The sequence below is a fragment of the Nyctereutes procyonoides genome, unplaced genomic scaffold (genome assembly GCF_905146905.1).
Source record: "Nyctereutes procyonoides isolate TBG_1078 unplaced genomic scaffold, NYPRO_anot_genome, whole genome shotgun sequence".
Taxonomy (NCBI): Eukaryota; Metazoa; Chordata; class Mammalia; order Carnivora; family Canidae; genus Nyctereutes; species Nyctereutes procyonoides.
This window is the reverse complement of record NW_026575135.1, coordinates 16,887,885-16,908,945: the sequence shown is the minus strand read 5'-3', so window position 1 is coordinate 16,908,945 and position 21,061 is coordinate 16,887,885. Positions and strand designations below refer to the sequence as shown.

The window sequence follows — 21,061 nt, the reverse complement described above, 5'->3', positions numbered from 1 at the left end:
CATCCTTCCATCTTTCCTGCTCTTTCTTTCCTGATTCTTAAAATTTCCTTTCCTTCCCTTTTTCCTTCTTTCTTCTTTCCTCCTTCCCTCCCTTATTCCCTTCCATCCTCCCTTCCTCTCTTTTCTCTCTCTCTTTTTTTTCTTTCTGCGAGAAAGACCAGATGGGGGAGGGACAGAGGTAGAGAGAGAATCCCAAGCAGGCACCACGCCTCAGCCTGGAGCCCCACTCAGGGCTCTCTCTCATGACCTTGAGATCTTGATCTGAGTCAAAATAAAAACTCAGATGCTCAACCGACTGAGCCACCCAGGCACCCCTCTCCTCCCATTTCTGACATTGAAATTACTCACCATACTCCCATTTTCTTTATTCAGCTCAGCTCAGTTCAAATTGATATACCTAAGTCTGAACAGATGTTCATCCACCTGTTTACAATGGTTCTCTTTTGATAGAGGGGTTTCAGGTGATTTAGTTTTATTTATTTTCTATATTATTTGAATTTTTTATACAATAACATATACTAAGAAAACCCAGATTAAAAAAACAGCAAAGCTATTTTTCATTTTGAAGAAAAAAATCAATACACCTGATAATTTTCATTCCAAACATAAACCTTACATCCTAAGATTCCCATAACCCACTCTCTGCCATTCCAGTCTTTTTGGCTTCTATTTCATAATCCTCAGGTAAATGATTAGAGTAAGTCTCCAAAGACCAATGCTGTAATATTCTTGGTCATAGAAATGAGCTTTCTTGTAGAGGTAGTATTTATTTCTTTAGCCAAGATATTTATGTTTTCTGGGGACAGATTGTAAACAACAGTAGCTCATCCTGCAACTGTTTTTAAATGCTTTAAATCTAAATAGTGTATTTGCTGTGTTATGTCATAATGAGACCTTGGCCCTATCTGATAATTTTCTTTTCCAAATTACCCTGCACATTTATTTGTTGTCAGAACTTCCAAGAAGTCCCTATTTTTCAGTTTGCTTTTCACTGTTTATTGACCCAGTTTATGTTCTTTTAAGATGCTAGTGATCAAAGAGAAGATGTTTATATTGGAAACCACATGCCTTGCCCTGAAAACCTCAATGGTTACTGCATCCATGGGAAATGTGAATTCGTCTATTCGACTCAGAAGGCTTCTTGTAGGTAGGTCAACACCTCAAGGTCAGAGGTGAGGAATATTTTCCTTCAGTCACTGCCCTGTAGAAAACCATGAAATATGGATTAAATATTACCAAAACATAATATTTATTTGCAGTTGAGTCAAAAAATAAATTAGCATCATTTGGAAAAAGGTGGCAAGTATATGCAAAATCAAAACCAGATGTCATATTAGGGTTTTAAGATTATAGGCTTAACATTTTTAATACATTTTTTCATATAAAAACAGGCCATATTCCAGCACTATTTTGGTTTTTAGGCAATCTGTCACAAGGTGATTTAGGGACTAAAGAATGTGTTAAGAATAGAGCACATGTAACTCAAATAAAACATATACGAAAATAGATTTCTAAAAATAAGGGGATGGGGATGTGGAACCAGGTGTGAGGAGAGAAGTGAAATTGGGAAGAGTGTAAATCTTCTACTGTCTGATGCCATAGAGGTTATGTGACTTGTTCAAGGTTAGCCCCAGCAAATCTAGATCTCAGATTTCCTAACTCTCAGCCTAATGATTGTAATGCTCTTTGCTGTTCGGTGTCTGTTTGCTGGTAGTACTTCTTGGCTGCTGTTGGGAGCTCATCCCCTACCAGGTTGGTCTCATTAGCCAGGTAATGTTTCCACAGACAAGGGGAGATTGTTGTTCTGCTCACTCCTGCCTCCTGCAGTTTGGCCAGAATCTGTTTTTTTCCTTTTTTAGTCAAAACATCAGTGATGTTTATACTCAAAGTGTGGCCTACAAGCTGCCTAGTTAGCATTCTGCACTGCAGTCCATTCATTCTCCTTCTGTCCTAGATGCCTAGATGCCTTTTCACTGCCCCTCTTCTTTTACATTGTCAGTACCCCCCCATCTTATATCTGAGTTCACAGAGAACACTGAAGCAATATGAAGAAAACTCCCACAGACTTTTTACTCTCACCTACCAGAAATACTCCCCCCTTTTCTGTGTTTCATATATTCTTATATAAATACATACCTATATATATAATTTAAATATATTAATATTTTCATTTCTTCTATCTTGGAAAAAAAAAAAACCCTCACTCTCCTATAAGCCACCATCCCATTACTTTTCTTTGTAGAACTCAAAAGAGTTGTCTGTGCTCTGTTTCCAGCTCCTGACTTCCCATCTGTCTTGAATCCATCCGAATAAGCTTTTCAACAACCAGTAACAATTGATAAGGTTGGTTGCTCTCTTGTGTGTTGTGATATGCATTCTTCACTTGGCTCTAGGGATTGCAGTCTCTCTCCGTTTTCTGCTACCTCACTGGCCATTCCTTTGCATCTTCTTGGCTGGTTTCCCTTTGCTGCCTGACCTCAGAGTGTTGGAATGCCCCAAGGTCTAGCCTTGGTCCTCTTCCTTAGTGATGCTATCCAAGCGTTGAGGCTTTCCATGACATATGCTGATGGTTCTACTTTGCATAAATCCCAGACCTGTGTCCTCAACTTGAGACTCATACATTCATAGACTCTCCCTCCTTTTCGTTTTTGTGTGGATGTTTTGACTCAACTTCAATAGGACCTAAGCTGATCTCCTGCTCTGCCTTTTCTCCCCTAAATCTGTTTTATCTGCAACCTTCTTCATGTCACTTGATGCCAACTCCACTTTTTCCTTTGTTCAGATAAAGCACTTTTTTTTTTTAAGATTTTATTTATTTATTCATGAGAGACACACAGAGAGAAAGGCAGAGACCTGGTCAGAGGGAGAAGCAGGCTCCATGCAGGGAACCCGACATGGGACTTGATCCCAGGTCACCAGGATCAGGCCCTGGGCTGAAGACAGCGCTAAGCCACTGAGCCACCCAGGCTGCGCCAGATAAAGCACTTCTGATAGATCTTTGACTTTTCTCTCTCATACTCCATACCCAGTCAGTTGAGAAATCTTATTGTCTATATTTCACAATATATCCAGAATTTGAGTTCTTCTTATGATTGCCCCTGCTATTCCTAGTCCAGGCCACCATTTTTTTTCTCTCTGGCATTATTGCAACAGCCTCCCCAGTTGTATTCTACAGTTCATATTCAACACAGCAGCTGGATGGAGACTTTGCAAACGAAAGTCGTTTTAGGTCATTTCTCTGCTAAACCTTCTCAGTGGCTCCTCTATCTCACTGAGTGCAGAAGCCTTACACAATTTGGCTCCTTCACCTCTGTCTTGGTCCCCTGCTTCCCTTCCTCTTGCCCACTCCATACCCACCACACTTTCTATTCTTGGACATGCCTTGTGTTCATGCTTCCTCCTCAGGGTCTTTGCACTGACTCTTTTTTTATCCGATATGTTCTCCTTCCTGTTGTCGACATAGCAGATTGCCTCACATCCTTCATATCTTCACTCACATGTCACCTTCATAAGGAAGAATATCCTGACCATTTGTTAAAATTGCAACCCTCCCTTCCTAGCCTATAACTGGCACTCATAATTTCCTTAACTATCTCTCTTCTCTCTCTCTGTGTAGTACATATCAGCTTCTAAGATAACCATTACTTATCATGTTTATTGACCCTCCCTCCCCCAATTAGAGATTAACCAGATCAGGGTTTTTCATTTGTTTTGCTTACTAATGTATCCAGGTACCCACTACAGTACTTGGCACATGTCAGATGCTCAGTAAATGGATGGGTGGATGAATCAGCACGTAAGGCCATAGTAGTGAATGAGATTATTATGGAGGACCTGTGGATGTAGAGGACCAAATGCCTGGATCTGCCTTTAATCAATAACAGAAGAAGTAGTAATAACCTAGAAGTTATTACTTCAGATATTTGGAGAGCATAATCCAAAAATCAGTTGCAGAAAATAATATCCAAAAGGATTGCCTGAATGATATATGGCCTATGCATTCTTCTTGATATTCTGATTTTAATCTTTGGATTAAACTAAACTGTCAGCTGCGTATCTAGGACACTGTTATAGCTCCCTTTAGAACTGTTTTTATTTTATTGAGCTTTGGCTTTTCACCATTAGCCTACCACAAAAGACATTATTTCAAAAATCCTATAAGACTTTATTATATTGTTGAAATTATTATACTTATATTATTGAGGGTGATGTTCTATGTATCAGAAAGTACTCTCTTTAAATCAGGACCAATGAGATAAAATCTCCTTGAATCTAATAATAGTAGTCACTGTGATTTTTTTGAACAACTGGTTTGATTTTATTTTGTGGAGATTGTATTTTATGTTAATAAGTTTACCACTTTTTTTCATTTGTTATTTATTTATTTTTAGGATTTTATTTATTTATATGAAAGAGAGAACATTTGCATATGTCAGTGGAGGGGGGCAGAGAGGAAAAAACAGATTCCCCTTTGTGCAGGGAGCCCCACTTGGGGCTTGATCCTAGGACCTCAGGATCATGATGTGAGCTAAAGGCAGTTAGATGCCTAACCTGACTGAGCCACCCAGGCGCCCCTCATTTTTTTTTTTTTTTAAAACCAGTGGTTTTAGGCGCCTGGGTGGCTCAGTGGTTGAGTGTTTGCCTTTGGCTCAGGTCATGATCCTGGGGTCCTGGGATCGAGTCCCACATCAGGTTCTCCATAGGGAACCTGCTTCTTCCTCTGCTTATGTCTCTGCCTCTCTCTCTCATGAATAAATAAAATCTTTAAAAAAAAAAAACAGTGGTTTTTTTAGTTTTTAGTATTTTTTTCAGTTTTGCAGTCACCACAATCAATTTTAGAACATTTCATCACCCCCAGAAGAAACTCTGTGTCCTTTAGCTATTACTCCCAAATCTCCCTATCACCCTTCGTCTTAGACAATCACTAATCTATTTTGTCACTGTAGATCTGCCTGTTCTGGACATTTCATTTAAGTGGACTTGTATAACATGGTCTTCTGTGTCTGGCTTCTTTCACATAATGTTTTCAAGGTTTATCCACATTGTAGCATGTGTCAGTATTTTGTTCCTTCTAATACCACATTTTGTAATCTGCTTACCAATTGATGAGTGTTTGGATGGTTTCCACTTTTTTGGCTATTAATGAGTGATAGCCCTGAATAATTGTTTGCAAGTTTTTGCATGGAATTGTGTTACTTTCAGCTGGGTAAGTGTCCAGGAATGGAATTGCTGGGCCAAATGGTAACTCTGTGTTTAACTCTTGAGGACTGCTAGACTGTTCTCAAAAGTGGCTTGGCCATTTTTCATTCCCTACAGTATCTTTGCCAACCGATATTATCTGACTTTTTGATTCTGGCCATTCTAGTGGGTATGGAGTGGTATCTTATTGTGGTTTTGATTTGCATTTCCACAATGAATAATGATATGTTACTTTCTTTTCATGTGTTTGCCATTTATAGTTCTTGGTTGGAAAAATGTCTGTTCAGATCTTTTGCCCATTTTGTAATTTTTTTCTTTTTGTTAATGAGTTTGCAGTAGTTTTTAATTGTTTTAATTTTATTTTTTTCCTAAAGATTTTATTTATTCATGAGAGAGACAGAGAGAAAGAGAGGCAGAGACACTGGCAGAGGGAGAAGCAGGCTCCATGCAGGAAGCCTGACGTGGGACTGGATCCCAGGTCCCCAGGATCAGGCCCTCGGCTGAAGGCAGCGCCAAACCACTGAGCCACTCGGGCTGCCCTGCAGTAGTTTTTAAATATATTCTAGATACAAAGCTCTTATCAGATAAATAATTTGCAAAAACGTTCTCCTGTTCTTTTGGTTATCTCTTCATTTTCTTGATAGTGTTCTTAAACATAAAAGATTTTAATTTTGATTTAATCCTGTTTGACTTTTTATTGTTTCTTATGCTTTTGGTATCATATCTAAGAAATCATTGCCTACTCCAGATCATGAGGTTTTACTTCTTTATTTTTTTCTCAGAGTTTTATAGTTTTAAAAAGCTCTTATATTTAGATCTGTGAGCCATTTTGAATTTTTTTGTGTATGTTGTGAGGAAGAGGTCCAACTTCATTCTTTTGCATGTGAATGTCCAGTTGTCCCAACAGCTTTTGTTGAAGAGATTGTTTTTTTCATTGAAGGTCTTAGCACCTTATAAAAATCAGTTGACCATAGATGTATGGGTGTATTTCTGGGCTCTCAATTCCATTCTATGATCTATAAATCAACCTTACTACTTTTTTTGTCCTTTTTTTTTTGTCTGCTAGTAAACTTAAAAGCCCAATGCGAAACTTTCTGGCAAATGTGTAGGAACCTCAGGGATGGGATTAGTGTACTCACGTCCCCCTTAGCTACCTAGTTCCCTACTGGGTTTCTTTCTTTCTTTTTTTTTTTTTTTTACTTCTGGGTTTCTTTACATGTGCTCTATTAAAAAATCTTTTTTTTGAAATGAAGAGTGGGATGTTAATAACTATGCTATCCTTACACTTCAGGTTTTATTAATCAGTTCTAACTGAAGGGTGGCTAATTTATACATTACACTTTTGTCAGCTAAAACATGTGAAATTTCTGTTAAATATCATAAATGTTTCCCCCTGTCAAATTATTATTATCAGCTGATGTTGTTGCCTTTTTATTTACTTTGAATTCAGATAATTTCTAAGATTAGCACCTATTTGGCTGCTTGGCTGTTTCTGTCATTAAAAACTTTATTTCCCCCCTGCATCTTAAATGATTATATTTATGTATACTAAAAGTGTGTTGAATATAATTTGGTGCTATGTTCAGAGAACTGTAAATGTTTATACCTATTTATTCAGTCATCCCATTTCCAAGTATCTAGCCTAAGGAATAATGCTAAATATAGAAATGTGCACACTTACCAAAAGTTTACCACACCTAATTCATAATTGTAAAAAATAGAAAATAATTGGCATGTCTTAGAGTGAGGAATAGATATTAGCTATATTATGGCCACTGAATGTACTATTCTGTACCTGTTTTTTAAATGAAGGTAATAATGATCATTTAGTGACTTTAAAATTAATGTCTTATAATGATAGGTAAAAGAAGCACTGTGTGAAACAGACGTACTAAATAGAGTTTAAGAAAATACACAAATGGCAATTGTGTTTAAGTATAAGTGTATCATTCTTTTGTATGTTTTTGGTTTTAAAACCTGGGATTATTGAAATTTTTAATTCTCATAGGAATCTTTCTCTCCCCCTCCCCCTTTCAGATGTGAATCTGGTTACACTGGACAGCACTGTGAAAAGACGGACTTTAGTATTCTCTATGTTGTGCCAAGTAGGCAAAAGCTCACTCATGTTCTTATTGCAGCAATTATTGGAGCTGTACAGATTGCCATTATAGTAGCGATTGTCATGTGCATAACAAGGTAAGTAATGACCTAAGAAATACCAACCTTCAGTTAGAGATGTGTAGCTATTAAATTAAAGAACCTTGAAGCACACTGAAAATGATAGATGCTTTAAGTCCTCCAGTCTATTAGGAAAAAAATCCTAGAATTAGTTCCCTAAGGTTTCTGTGTAGAGGTCTGGCCTCTCCTTTTCTTGCTTCCTTAGAATATGGGCACAAACTCATTCTCAGGGTTACATGGATAACTAGGCTGCAGGTAGAAGGAGCATGAGAATATTCAGTGGCATGCAGGAAATTAGGGATCTTAGAACTGCATGAGGGATGATGATGGTAGTAGCAGAAGGACCATGCCCAAAATTTTTAAAGCTCTGAAGAACTGGAAGGTGTTTATGCCCTAAGAATATACTTTATCCACAGTAAATATAATAAGAAAGGAAGAAATCAGAGATAAAAGAAAACTACTTTTTTTATTCTATCATTGTCTTAACATTACTTCATTTTCTGGAATACAATCGTAAGGAACCTTTAAAATTTTCCATCATAACTAAAACCATTGGTGTTTATTGTAACTAAACTCCAAATTAAAAGACATATTTGGATTACAATGGGTGTAAAATGGGTATTTTCCAAACTGAGTGGAAACGTGTAAGTCAGAGATGAACAGGACCCAAGAAGAGTCAGACTAAATCCAATTCATATTGTTCTGCTTCCCAGTGTCATGTCTTTTCATCTTGCTTGGCTCTTCCTATCCCCTTTAAGATTTGGTTCAGAAGTTCCATAAACATCATCTCTGTACTTTTCTGCATTATTCTGGGCAGAGAATTGGAGCATATCAAGCACAGATATTGGCAGGCCATCATGGATTTATGGCTCTTCTATCTAAGATCTGGATAGAAGCCAGACCTTCAATACTCCAAGCCATCTGGAGCTGAAATGATAAATCTAGAAATGATTAAAAAAACGTTCTCTGAGTAACGGGTATTTTTCATAAAATTTAGGTGCTAAAGTCAGTGGCTTTATTCCACAGAACAGATGATCTGCCCTTAGGCAAGACTACTGAGAATAAAATTGGGCAATAGATTAAAATAAGGATGTAGTGATGTGAAAAATAACAGTAGAAAGGGAAAATAGAAGCAACCCATGTAACAGCTGAGCTGCCTGTGGCCATTTAATATAGGCTTAGAGGTTAGGTAATTTGCCTGTGGTCATCTAACTAGTAAGTGGAAGTGCCTGGATTTGGATTAAGTGCTGCCTCATTTCCAAACCATTCCTCTTTCCACGGAACCATCAAGAGGATGGTCCATGTTGAGTCTTTTGAGGAAGTATATTTGCCAAGTATGACCATGGGAGCAAGGTTCAAACTTGATTTTGTTAGTGACAGGGCTTTTGGATAGAGTTGAGGAGATAACTTGAAATGAATCCTTTTTTTCCAGACCATTGATCTGAGTGTCATCTGCAAGATATTACTGGAGGAGAGAAAAAGAGAAAACATGATGTCAGGGGAACCATATAGGTTAATTATTCTAGTAAAGCAGGAGTTGAGTAATAAATTATATGGAGGGTGAGAGAAAGAAATAAGGTAAAGATGAGGAAAGTTTTTGAGGTTCAGTGAAAGTGCCATCTTTAAGAAGATCAAAGGATGTTCGAATCAGCAGGAAGCAACTTTGAGTCAACCCCTTCCATTCTAGAGAAGTAAGGAAATTTAAAGGTCTGGATGGGGGAAGTACCTTACTCTAGATCATGGAGGTAGTTAAGCCGTTTTACAAATCCTAATCCAGCCTTTTATCCTGCTCTTTGCCTCTGTTCTCAGTGTGCTATAATTTTCTACATTCTAATTCTACTAAGTTAAAATTACTGACAGGAATTTTTTCAAGTTCATGCCTTCTAGCTGATATCCCAGATTCATTTACTGCCTTCACAGACACTTCGAACGTCAGAATGTTTTTGCAAACATGTTACATTGTCTTCACTGCCCACTGCCTCTGTGACTGAAGGGGGTCATCTCCCTGAATTTTATCATACATCTCTCCTTGAGGCCTGTCTTTTTATTGTGTTGTTTTTTCCCCTCAAATGTTTTGCTTCTTGACTTTAGAATATTATAATTATGTACTTGGACTTAGCTTCACTGAATTTTTAAGGAGTGTCTTTCCCACACAGTCCATTATGGGACAGCTGTTTTATCCCATGGTGGCTGTTACATGCGAGGAATCTCCCTTTCAAAGGATGTTCCCACTGACTCACTTATCAAGACTGCAAGAGTAAAACTTTGTTCTTTTATGCTTGGGATCTTCTTTCATATTTTTAGACACTTAGAATGACAGAAGAGCAGGGACCTCAAACATTATCCTAGTCAAACCCCTTTATTTTATAGATGACAAAACCATGGCCCCAGGAAGTTAGAACTTTTCCAATGTCATGGTGAATTGGTGACAGTTAAAGAGGTTTGCTTGGCCTCTCAACTGTGAAATGGAGATGATTTCATCATTGTCTACCTCAAAGTGTTTTTAGGAGGATTAGTGAGATAAAATTTATGAAATACAGTGTGTGAAATGAAAGTGTTACCATCAAGGCTTTCAGGTCAAGGCAAAGCAGTGCTCTTTGAAACTGAATTAAAAACATGGAACTCTAGGAGTACTCCATGCCACAAGACTTTCTTTAGATTAAATTATAAATTCCTTGCTGGCAGAGATTTTAGAGGCTGGTTCAACTTTTAATATTTCGCATACAGGAAATGGATGTTGCACAGCTAGTTTTTAGCAGAGCTTAAGCTCAAAATTACCAGAATCCATCTCAGTGCCTTTGCACCACATTACGTACCTCAGCCCTTGGTGCGTAATAAGATCTCATAAGTTTGGATTCTGATGGACAGGCATACGAGCAGTTACAGCAAGTGAGATTTATACTACCATGGAGAACAAGTACAGTAGAACCAAGGACTGTCCCTTACCCCCAGCATGACAGTTCTTTATCGAGTTCTGTGGTCAAGCAGGATGTGGAATGACTTCTTTTGAGTCAGTGTCTAAAATCACTAAGCATTTCTTGTGTGTTTGTTCCTGTGCATGCACACCTCTTCCTAATTACTCCTTCATCCAAGCTGTTCTTGTCACTTTGCGGGTGTCGTCATGCTCAGGAGACATATATAGGCCAGAATCCTTTCAACTGTCCAAGGTTTATGTGTTATTAGTCACTGTGGCTAGGGAGCTGCCAGGCCAGAGGAAGGACAAGGATTCCTCTCAGGGAGGCATAGGCAGCAATAGAGACCCGGTAGTGAACTTTGCTTGTGCTCACACCTGCTGTACCTAGCCCTCTCACCTCCCAGCTCTGTAGGGAAGAGAGCAGTCTGACATGTTGGTCCTCAGCTTGTCTTGCATCAAACAGCATCCTGTTTCCCAATATGGCTTTGTGTGTGAAATGTGTATGACTTTGGAAACATTTAAAATACCTTAAACAAAATGATGTTTTTCTTTTTTTTTTCTTTTATTTTCAACAGAAAATGCCCTAAAAACAACAGAGGACGGCGACAGAAGCAAAACCTAGGTCATTTTACTTCAGATACGTCATCCAGAATGGTTTAACTGGTGACTTTTATATGTACACTAACCATGTGATGTACATTTATTATGTCTTTTTTTAAAGAATGGAAATATTTATTTCAGAGGCCTTATTTTTGGACATTTTTAGTGTAGTACTGTTGGCTCGTATTTAGAATATTCAGCTACAACAGTTTTGGACTGTTTAGTAGTCTTTGTTTTATGTTTTTAAATACAGAAATTGATTTCACGAATTTATACCACATGGTAATTCTAAGACTTGTTCTTTACCCATGGAATGTAATATTTTTGCAAAGAAGGACCACTTCACAAATGGTTATAAAGTCATACCCACTTCTTCCACAATGACCACAACAAATGACCAAGCATGAACTAAAGGTAAAGATGTTTACAGATTACTTTTCTTACAAAAAAAAAAGATAAAAAATCTAGAAGACACTGTGTTTAAATAGACATTTAAATGTTTTTGAGATTTAGTAACTGATTTTTTAGACACTGCCTATCGCATGACCTGTAAAGCTGTGTGTGTTAGATGTAAAATATTTATAAACTCTATGGATTGGAATTTGATTATTCCTCTCTTTGAAAAAATAATTCTGATAATTTGGAAAAGTATCTGGTAGCAAAGTTGGAACAGATCATTGGAAAGTAGATTTAGATATTGTGAGAATTGTCTGTTTAACAAACAGATTGGAATAAAGCCTACTCGATCAGTTAAACTACTTTAATACACATTCATTTTTAAGAAATATTTGTTTTAACATAAACAAATTGTATCAGTGTTCGTGAATAAAATACAAAAATGATTGTTAATGATTGGTGCTCTTAAGGTGAGCTTAAAAATTATCTAAGACCTCTATCCAAATTTGTTCTGTAGTAATAGCTGTATTAATAGATTGTTGGTGTTTAAAGATCTGAAATGTGAGTAGAATGTATTCAGCTGTTTAACATGTAGTTTAGATATTTGGAAGTATGCATGTAGAATTTAAGAATATGTTCAAAAATAAATATTAATTTTAATATTTTGTTTGGAAAAGCATGTTATAATATAATGTTTTCACTATATGGCCTCTGTTTTGGTGTATTTATTTACCACATTCTTTGATATTGATGAATCAGTACATTTAATATGTGAAGTAGAGAAAGATTTCAGTTCAGAATTCCCCTTTGCTTTTACAAATACTGCTTGAAATTATCTAAAGGCAGAAGCTTCCCTCAACATGCAGCATTTGGTTTTTTGGTCATTTGGCTCCTCGGCTTATTACTAGTAACATGGTGGCTTTGGGGAACTTCTTTTTTTTTTCAGCTTTCCTCTTCTCTCCACACAGTCTTATTTGAGTCCATTAGTCAGTCACCAAGCATGTTTGGAACAGTACCCAGTGCTCTGCAAGGGTTCATATTGCAGAACGGTCATGTGTGGGTATTTGTAGTTATAAATACTTGACCAGTCTCCAGGGGTGGGGTTTCCAACCCTTTAAACAACCCTGTTGCCTGTTATCAAGCTAACTTTTTACTCTTAGTGCCAGATTTGATTGTGGTGGGACATCTTTCACTGAGAAATAACTAAAATGGAACATAATGAGTCTGCTTCCAATGCTGATAAAATCCACCAAAATCGCCTGTCAAGCATTACAGAAGACGAAGACCAAGACGCCGCTCTTACCATTGTGACGGTGCTGGACAAAGTAGCCACCATTGTGGACAGTGTGCAGGCAAGCCAGAAGAGACTAGAGGAAAGGCATAGGGAAATGGAAAATGCCATAAAATCTGTCCAGATTGACCTGTTGAAGCTTTCCCAGTCACACAGCAATACAGGCTATGTCATTAACAAGTTGTTTGAGAAAACTCGAAAAGTCAGTGCTCACATTAAAGATGTGAAGGCCCGGGTGGAGAGGCAACAGGTTCATGTGAAAAATGTTGAATCCAAGCAAGAGGAAATAATGAAAAAAAACAAATTCCGTGTGGTGATCTTCCAGGTAAGCTTGCCACTTTTGCATTTGGCTTGATTCCTGTAGAATCTTAATATCCTTGAATTGCCAACCATTCGTATCAGAAGTTTCTGGCATCACATCATAACTATTGTATATATTCATGGAGTAGAGTTCTGTATTAACGAGAATCCCAGGATAAAGCCATTTCTATGTTCTCTCATGTACTATATCCTATCAGTATTTTGAGTTTCCCAACCATTTTGTGTAATATAAACTTAGGCTATTTCTTGACTTTGAAACTTAATATTGGTAAGGCTCTTCCAGCATATTAGCCATATTAGCATGATGCCCTTTCAAAGACTGAGAATGTTAGTTCCAGAAGAGATCTAAGAAGCTTCTAGTTTAAAACACCTCTTTGTTGTATAAAAAAAGAAACTGAGGACTAGGAGTCCCACAGTGTGGTTTTCCCCTTTATTATGGAGAGAGCCTGGAAATCCTTAAACAGTAAAATGTAAACTTTTCAGAATATTGTTTGTTGGCATTTTTACATGTGATTTTATATGTAAGTTACAATCATAGTAAGAAAACTATTTCTTAAATAATCAGGCAGTTTTTATAGTTGTTACAGTTTTACAGATGTTGGAGTCATATAAGTGATTGCTTATATTTGATTACAAACTCTTTTGACTCAGCTTATTTAATATAGTAGTTTTAGTGTGACATTGCGTATTGTGCTAATAAGTTCCTATGTTTCTCTGCATTTGGCATTCATATTTTTTTAAATAGGAACACATCCATGGCAAAATGCATAATATCTATATTTTAAAACTTACATATCAAAAGGAAAAAGTTGAACACTCTTCCTGTGGTAGAAAAATGGGAAAGTCATTATCAGACCATTTACAAAAGACAAAATAAATGATCAGAATTCCACTTGTGCCCATTTGAGTATTTTCAGTTATTAAAACATATACTCAGAGTTTAAGGGTAAAAAAAGCCAGGTACTTTCATATGCTGGTGGCAGTATTAACTGGTATAACATTTCTGGAGGGAAGTTTTGGTGGTATGTTATTAAGAACCTTTACAAATCTTCTGGCCCCAACATTCCATGTCAAAGGATTTTTCTAAGCATAAAATCAGGAATGTATGCAGGGATATTCACTTTTGTACATACATATATATATTCAGTGTTATCACAGTATATTTTAAAAATGGATGGATACCCCTGTGCATAGGAAAAAAACCTCGAAGAGTAAAAACAAAATGAAATAGGAATGCAGTTGGATTACGTAGGCAGATATTTGTAAGGCACTAGAGATATGGGCCACAGCTCCCCACAGCATTCTTCACATGTTAGACAGTTTTCCACAGTGGTCTGTTGACTGATGGAAGTTACCCTGGGATGGCAGAGTAGTATTTTGGATCTGTTTTTAAGAACCTTGTTTTACTTAAGAAAAAGAGGCCAGTCCCAGTATTAGTGTATGTAATGGGGATCTATATTTGGTACTAGAGAATGTAGGATCCATTCTTCAGTTCCCTTTCCAAGGGCATTAGCTGGAATGGGTTATGTCGCACCCTTCACTTGCACGGGGCATGCCAGGAAACATTCTTGGTATCTGACATTTCTCCTATGAACCAGTTACCAATCAAAATCTACAAAGGCTAGAAGAAAGAAGTTTCTGAAATGTTCTAATTGACTCTTGTCTATTGACAATTTTTTTTTACAGTTAAGATTATTTTCTATATTCACCTTTTTATTCCCTGAAGCTTGTTATTTTTTCTCTTTGATTTCCTATAGTTTAAAAAGTTGAAGATAGTATGAAAAAGCTACTTAGAGGTGCTAATTTAAGTCAGATCTCATTCCTTGTAAGATACAATGCTGTGAAGTTTTATGAAATTAGGTTGTTTGGAGGAAGCAGTAGTTTGTCAGTAAGCAGCTGCTATTTTTTATAACGGTAGAGCTTGTAGAGAAAAGATGAAGGTAAAAAACAATGGATTTGATGATTCATTAGCTGTTAGAGCACTATACAGTATGTACATGGTTATACTTAGTTAAAATTAGTTCTTATACTTCATTCTCATCATTAATGTATATAAGTGGTTATACTGAGATCATTTGTCCTACTGAAATTAACTGGAAGCTGGGATAATTCAGCTATAGTGTATTTCCATTTCTATTTGGGTTTTTTTCTCAAAAAGTTTTCCCTGGATACATCTTTATCTCCCATAGTTGTATATGGCTTAGCTTTCACCTAATCCTGGATATTGGCATTAAAAAAATTATCTGCTCTTTTTTATACAATTGTGATTTCTCTTTGAACATACTTTTTCACCTCGATAACCTTCTCATTGCAAGCCAGCAGTCATACTGTCTCTTCTAACAATTTTGCTTACAAACCACATGCTTGTACTTACCAAATGAGATATTTGGCCATTCCCTAATGATAAGTCCTGGACTTCTATATATTCAAAAGTCCCTTAGCTATGTTTCTTTAATAATCAAAGCCACTCTGATTACTCTGACCATAGTACTTGTTTTGTTACAAAAATGATTTTACCTGGACTTTTACATAAAAATATATATAACAATTATTTGGAAATAACTATAACTCAATCCCATAATCTTTGTGATCACTATTTATTATTATTATTATTATTATTATTTAAAGATTTATTTATTTATTCATGAGAGACACACAGAGAGAGGGGTAGAGACACAGGTAGAGGGAGAAGCAGGCTTCATGCAGAGAGCCCGACGTGGGACTTGATCCCTGGTCTCCAGGATCACGCCTTGGGCTGAAGGCAGCATTAAACCGTTGAGCTACCAGGCTGCCCTGATCATTATGTTTTAAAAGATTTTTTTTTTTATTCATTTGATAGCACGAGCAGAGGGGAGAGGCAGAGGGAGAGGGAGAAGCAGACTCCCCACTCAACAGGGAGCTTGACTCAGGGCTTGATACCAGGACCCTGAGATCATGACCTGAGTTGAAGGCAGAGGCTTAACCACCCACGTGCCTCAATCTTCAATTATTATTATTATAGTATATTCATCATTAACTCATGGTATCTCTGACTTAATAGGAATTGCGACAAATATTTCCATGTAACAAGTACTTTCTCTGATTCTACCTGTGTTTTGTTTTTAAGCATGATTTTGTTTAATTCATGCAATTGAAGAGAAGGGTATATGATTCCTGAGTTAAGCTATATCTGATTTCTTCACACTAAGATTGTGAGGTTTTCCCCCCTACTAAGCAGTAATTATTCTTTGGCTCCTTCCTATTCTAATTATACCTTCTCAGGCCATACCAACTCACTTGGTGTTGCTGAGCTACTCCCTGCAGCAGGTGTCAGGAAAGGAGAGGAATAATTTTGCTGCTTCACACTGATTCATCAGAGAGCTATGAGACGCCCACCTGCCTTTTCTTCCTTTTTTTTTTTTTAACTGCTAGACTTTCCAATCCTGTAGCCAAAGAATTTGATTTTAAGCAAGTATCCAAAGAAATGAGGTTCTAAGGACCTTCTTGACTGTCAAGCTGATGGGTTTTAGAGTAAACCTATTTCTTACATACTTATTAATATTTTTGATTGAGCAAATTTAATCTGGATCTTAAGTAGGAGCATAGTTTCTTTTAGAAATTTTAGCTCATGGATTCCCTTAAAATCTCATGATCCTTAAATTTTGCCTGTTTAGTTTTGGAAATAATCCCTAAATAGTAAGATGGGTTTCTCTAGCAGCTGTGTTTCTGGGCTGGTTATCAGGGGTCCCCAGTGTCTGTCTAGATTGGTTCCCAAATCCAGTCCTCATCCTTATCCTTTTACGCATCTGACATTGTTAGTCCCTCCTTCTCTTCTTAAAGCTTCTTTTCCCTTGGCTCCTTGAGGTGCTACTTTCTCGGATTTCCTCTTGCCTCACTGGCTGATAGTTCTCCTTTTTTGTTCTTTGACATCTTTTCCTTTTTATCTAGAGGTTCAAAAAGTGTTGTATATAGAGGTGTGTACCTATCATTCTGGTGTAAATTGGAGAAAGAATTAGCTTCTTGGGGGGACGTTGGGGACATTTAAATTGATTCTCAAAGATTTTGTTGACAGAACTGAAAAGAAGTGAAAGGCATTAAAAGTAATGAAAGAAAAAGGTAGTAAAAAATATACAAAGGCATGAAGAGATGAAAACATTGTGTTTGAGGAGCAGAGAGCGATTGTGTGTTGCTAGACTGGAAAGTAAGTTTAGCTCAAACTGAAGAGCCTTCTAATCTTACTATCTTTCCTATGATGTTGATAAGTTCCCAAAAGTTTTACAGTAGAGAAAGGATGTGTTCAGAGCTATACTTTAGAAATATTTCCCAGGAAATATTTAGGTGATGCTTTGGATGTAAATGTATTATTTCAAAAAGTTCAGGCTTGAGATGACAGGGACCTGAACTAAGACATTGGTAGAGGCAAGGAGGAAGGAGGAGGGGGCAGGAATTATTAAGCAGGGTTATCACCAGTGCTTGGTGACCCATGGGATATGGGTTGAAAGGAGAGGAAATACTTGGGTTGAAAATTCTGAGATTTCTATTTGGGTGGCACCTGGAGGGGGTTTGGTGCTGAGAGGCCCAGGAAAAGAAGCAGCTGTGGAGAGGATGGAGACGATGCTGTGTGGACCTCAATTTTTAGACATGTTAAATTTTAAAAAAATTGTATTTATTTAATCTAATCTAATTAATGAATTTATTTATTTTAAAGTAGGCACCACATCCTGCATGGAGCCCAATGCAGGGCTTGAACTCACAACCCTGAGATCAAGACCTGTGCTGAGGGCATCTAGGTGACTCAGTTGGTTAAGCATCTGGCTTCGACTCAGGTTATGATCGCAAGGTCCTGGGATCAATTCCAGTGTCAGTCTCCCTGCTCAATGGGAACCTGCTTCTCCCTGTCCCTCTGTCCCTCCCCTTTCCCCCACTTGTGTTCTCTTGTTCTCTCTCTCAAATAAATAACATCTTTATTTAAAAAAAAAACAACAAGAGTTGGATGCTTAACGGACTGAGGCCCCCTGGTGACTCTGGACGTGTTAAGTTTGAGGTGTCCCTGTTACTTCCAGGTGAGGTCTGTCTGTTATATAGAATTGTGTCACCATCTTAGGAGAAGGGGAGAGGTGAAAATATTTGTGAGTTTGCTTACTATTGGATCTGAGGGGAGGAGTGGGTCAGGTTGCTCTGGTTGAGCTTGGGAGACGAAGCAACAAGAGATAAGGAGAGAGAAACCCTGAGAAAAACCAACAGTTGAGGCACAGGCGGAGGCTGCATAGCCTGTGGAGGAGATGGAAAAGGTGTGGCCAGGAGGTAAAAGAACTGATAACCTAATGTGCTTTTTCTCTTTCTCTCCTTCAGGAGGAGATTCGGTGTCCAACATCCCTGTCTATTGTCAAGGACAGAAGCCTAACTGAGAATCAAGAGGTCGAGGACGATGTCTTTGACCCTCCAATAGATCTATCTTCAGACGAAGAATATTATGTGGAAGAAAGCAAATCTGCCAGGCTTAGAAAGTCAGGCAAGGAGCGCATTGACAACATCAAAAAGGCATTTTCCAAAGAAAACATGCAGAAGACACGGCAAAATTTTGACAAGAAAGTGAACAGAATTAGAACTAGAATAGTGACCCCGGAGAGGAGAGAAAGGCTAAGGCAGTCAGGAGAGAGGTTAAGGCAGTCAGGAGAGAGGCTGAAACAGTCAGGTGAAAGGTTTAAGAAATCAATTTCTAATGCAGCTCCCTCAAGGGAAGCTTTTAAGATGCGTAGCCTTCGGAAAGCGAAGGACCAAACCGTGGCGGGCGACATGGAGGAGGTCAGGGAGATGGGTGTGGACATCATTGCCAGGAGTGAGTCTCTGGGTCCCATCAGTGAGATCTACACTGATGAGCTCAGTGAGACAGACCATGAGGAGGCCAGGGCGGCGTATCCTCCCAGAGAAGGGGGAGAGATTTCGACCCCTGAGCCTTTAAAAGTTACTTTTAAACCCCAGGTAAAAGTGGAGGATGATGAGTCTCTTTTGCTAGATTTAAAGCAGTAATCATTAAGAGGAACTAAGCATATTATAAATATAAATCTCCTTAATCACAGGTTCTAGTTTAAATGATATAGTCATTTACATTGATAGCATAGTATAGTCATTTACTTTTACAATAGTCATGTTTATGTGTCTATAGGAAAACATGGATGACACGGCTGGTTTCATTTCTGATGTTTAAAATTTTAAAGGTAATACAAGTATTCTCTACATTTCCTTATAACTTCCTTTTTCTCCCCTGGGCTTGTATGATTCTATCAACTCTCTCTTTTATGTCATTCTTACGGCAGCTGTGGATTTTTAAGTTCTTTTCTCTTACCCAGCAGGAAAGTAGTTTCCTAGTGAGGGCCAATTAGGTGTTTGGTGTCTAAAACATAGGAAGGGCAATTTGTAGCCATCATTTGCAAGTGAACTTTCAGTTTTGGTCTAGATGGATGTTGTGGCCAAGCTCCAAGGGGAATAACCCATGTGGATTATATCATCCATATGTTCAAATAGATTCATCAGTAAATTAGTAGTCATTTCTTTTTGATGCTTTTGCTTAAAAAAAAAAATGAAGTTCTGGACTTGAGCATTTGATCTGGCATTATAGCTCTGTTATACCAAGCCCCTCGGCAAGACACCTGCTAATACGCTCATCAGTAAAATGGAGAGTGTTAGTCTATCCCATCTCAGAAGACTGTTGTGAAGATCAAAGGAAATGTTATACATTCTGGGGGTACAGGGAGCAAGCACATTCAGAGAAAACAAACCCCACTGGTTCCTCAGGAACAGAATTGTAATAATTACACCTTCTAAAAAAGACTTGAGCACCAAGCATTGAGGACCTAGGTTGGACAGAAGCTCAAGTTGGTCTTCAGAAGCCTTTTCATAGACTAAGGGATAAAAAATATTTGAGTAGCATCTTTTTTTTGTCAAAGACTAAAACCCAACCTTGGGTAGGGTCTTAAAATGCTTTCTGGAAACTCCTTTTCTAATTTTCTGTTGATTTAGATCTATGGTAGACTAGAGCAATCTTTGGGCAGCATGAAGTGTAAAACTATGACTGTGTGCTTTCAAGAGGATTTTCTAAAATCTTTCCTGATGAAATGGGTTTGGAAATGGCCTCATGTTTCTTTTTTCCAGAGTGAACCCCTCAGGGCCTGCCTGTCCAAAACAGTGATCATAGGAATTCATCATTGCTGGTTTGGGAGGAAGCCAGATTGCACTTAACCATTAGCTTTATATCTAGCCAATCTGGAAGTAGATATTATTGCTGACATGAAAAATTGTCATACTGGTTCTACACTTCTGGTATGTTTATATCTCCATTTTTTTTGTAATGGGGAAGAAATGATGGAATTGTTGAGTTTGAAGAGTGTAGACAAGCAGCTGTCATCAATTTTGGGTGCTCATAGCGTATTTAAAAATTGTAATCAACTTACACAGACAGATACAAATAAGCTTAGAGTATTTGACTTGGTTACCCAGATATTTGGTTTTGGGAGTTTGATTCAGTATCATTTCCTTCTTCACTCTACATGAATACATAAAATCATGAATTGTTCATCTCGATTATCTTTTTATATTGAAAACTAAAGCGTTTATAACATTCTTTGAAAAGAATAATTTAAAAAATGTTATAGTGTAGAAAGAGCTTGGATGCCTAGTCACGTATTCCCTTAAAGCCATAATAAATTTGAATTTTAAAAAGGTAAAGTTTGATGTTGGTATCCTATTTATAAATATTTTTACTAATAATGCAAATAACATGGCATGAATTTGATATAGTAACCCTTCTTGTTATAGATATGTTTTGAATTTAAGAAGAATATGAGAAGTTATAAGCTTTTTCTTTTTTCTAGCCCTACACAGAGTAAATATCATTGGGGCTAAAATATTTTTCTGCAGATATTACTACCAAGGAATTTTTATAAAGTTTGTTTGCTTACTGACCTTATTATGTCACCAGACTTAACATTATGGAATATATAGATACATTTGCGTTTTGATGTGGAAAACATTATAACCTGGTCAGCTCTTCATCGTGGTAGACTTCGTACAACCCCAGGAACACAATTTTATGTAACTAGAGATTCATTGAAACGTTATACTGCTTTCTTAGTTCCAGGATTTTCCCCTCCAAATCACTTTTGTATCTTGACATTTTTCACCAT

At 37.4% G+C, this 21,061-nt stretch overlaps 2 protein-coding genes across 3 annotated transcripts in view; both read left to right on the top strand.

The window, feature by feature from the left end:
- The window catches only part of TMEFF1 (transmembrane protein with EGF like and two follistatin like domains 1), a 118,788-nt gene extending 107,786 nt beyond the window's left edge, over positions 1–11,002 (top strand). For both annotated transcript variants that reach the window (XM_055302522.1, XM_055302520.1), the window contains exons 8-10: positions 1,024–1,147; positions 7,237–7,395; positions 10,867–11,002. In XM_055302522.1, the coding sequence (XP_055158497.1) occupies positions 1,024–1,147; positions 7,237–7,395; positions 10,867–10,951 (368 nt within the window). In that variant the 3' untranslated portion in view covers positions 10,952–11,002. The remainder of the gene's footprint in view (positions 1–1,023; positions 1,148–7,236; positions 7,396–10,866) is intronic.
- Positions 11,003–11,245: 243 nt separating this feature from the next.
- Positions 11,246–20,603, top strand: CAVIN4 (caveolae associated protein 4). Its single transcript, XM_055302523.1, has 3 exons — positions 11,246–11,305; positions 12,448–12,903; positions 18,231–20,603. The coding sequence occupies exons 2-3, from the start codon at positions 12,496–12,498 to the stop codon at positions 18,906–18,908; spliced, it is 1,086 nt and encodes a 361-aa protein (XP_055158498.1). The 5' UTR covers positions 11,246–11,305; positions 12,448–12,495; the 3' UTR covers positions 18,909–20,603.
- Positions 20,604–21,061: the final 458 nt, after the last annotated feature.

What these genes read in the sequence shown, in the direction of transcription:
- CAVIN4 (XM_055302523.1), top strand. Translation starts at nt 12,496, where the DNA reads ATGGAACATAATGAGTCTGCTTCCAATGCTGATAAAATCCACCAAAAT. An exon ending in TCCGTGTGGTGATCTTCCAG is followed by an intron (nt 12,904 to 18,230) that starts GTAAGCTTGCCA and finishes TCTCTCCTTCAG; the next exon opens with GAGGAGATTCGGTGTCCAAC.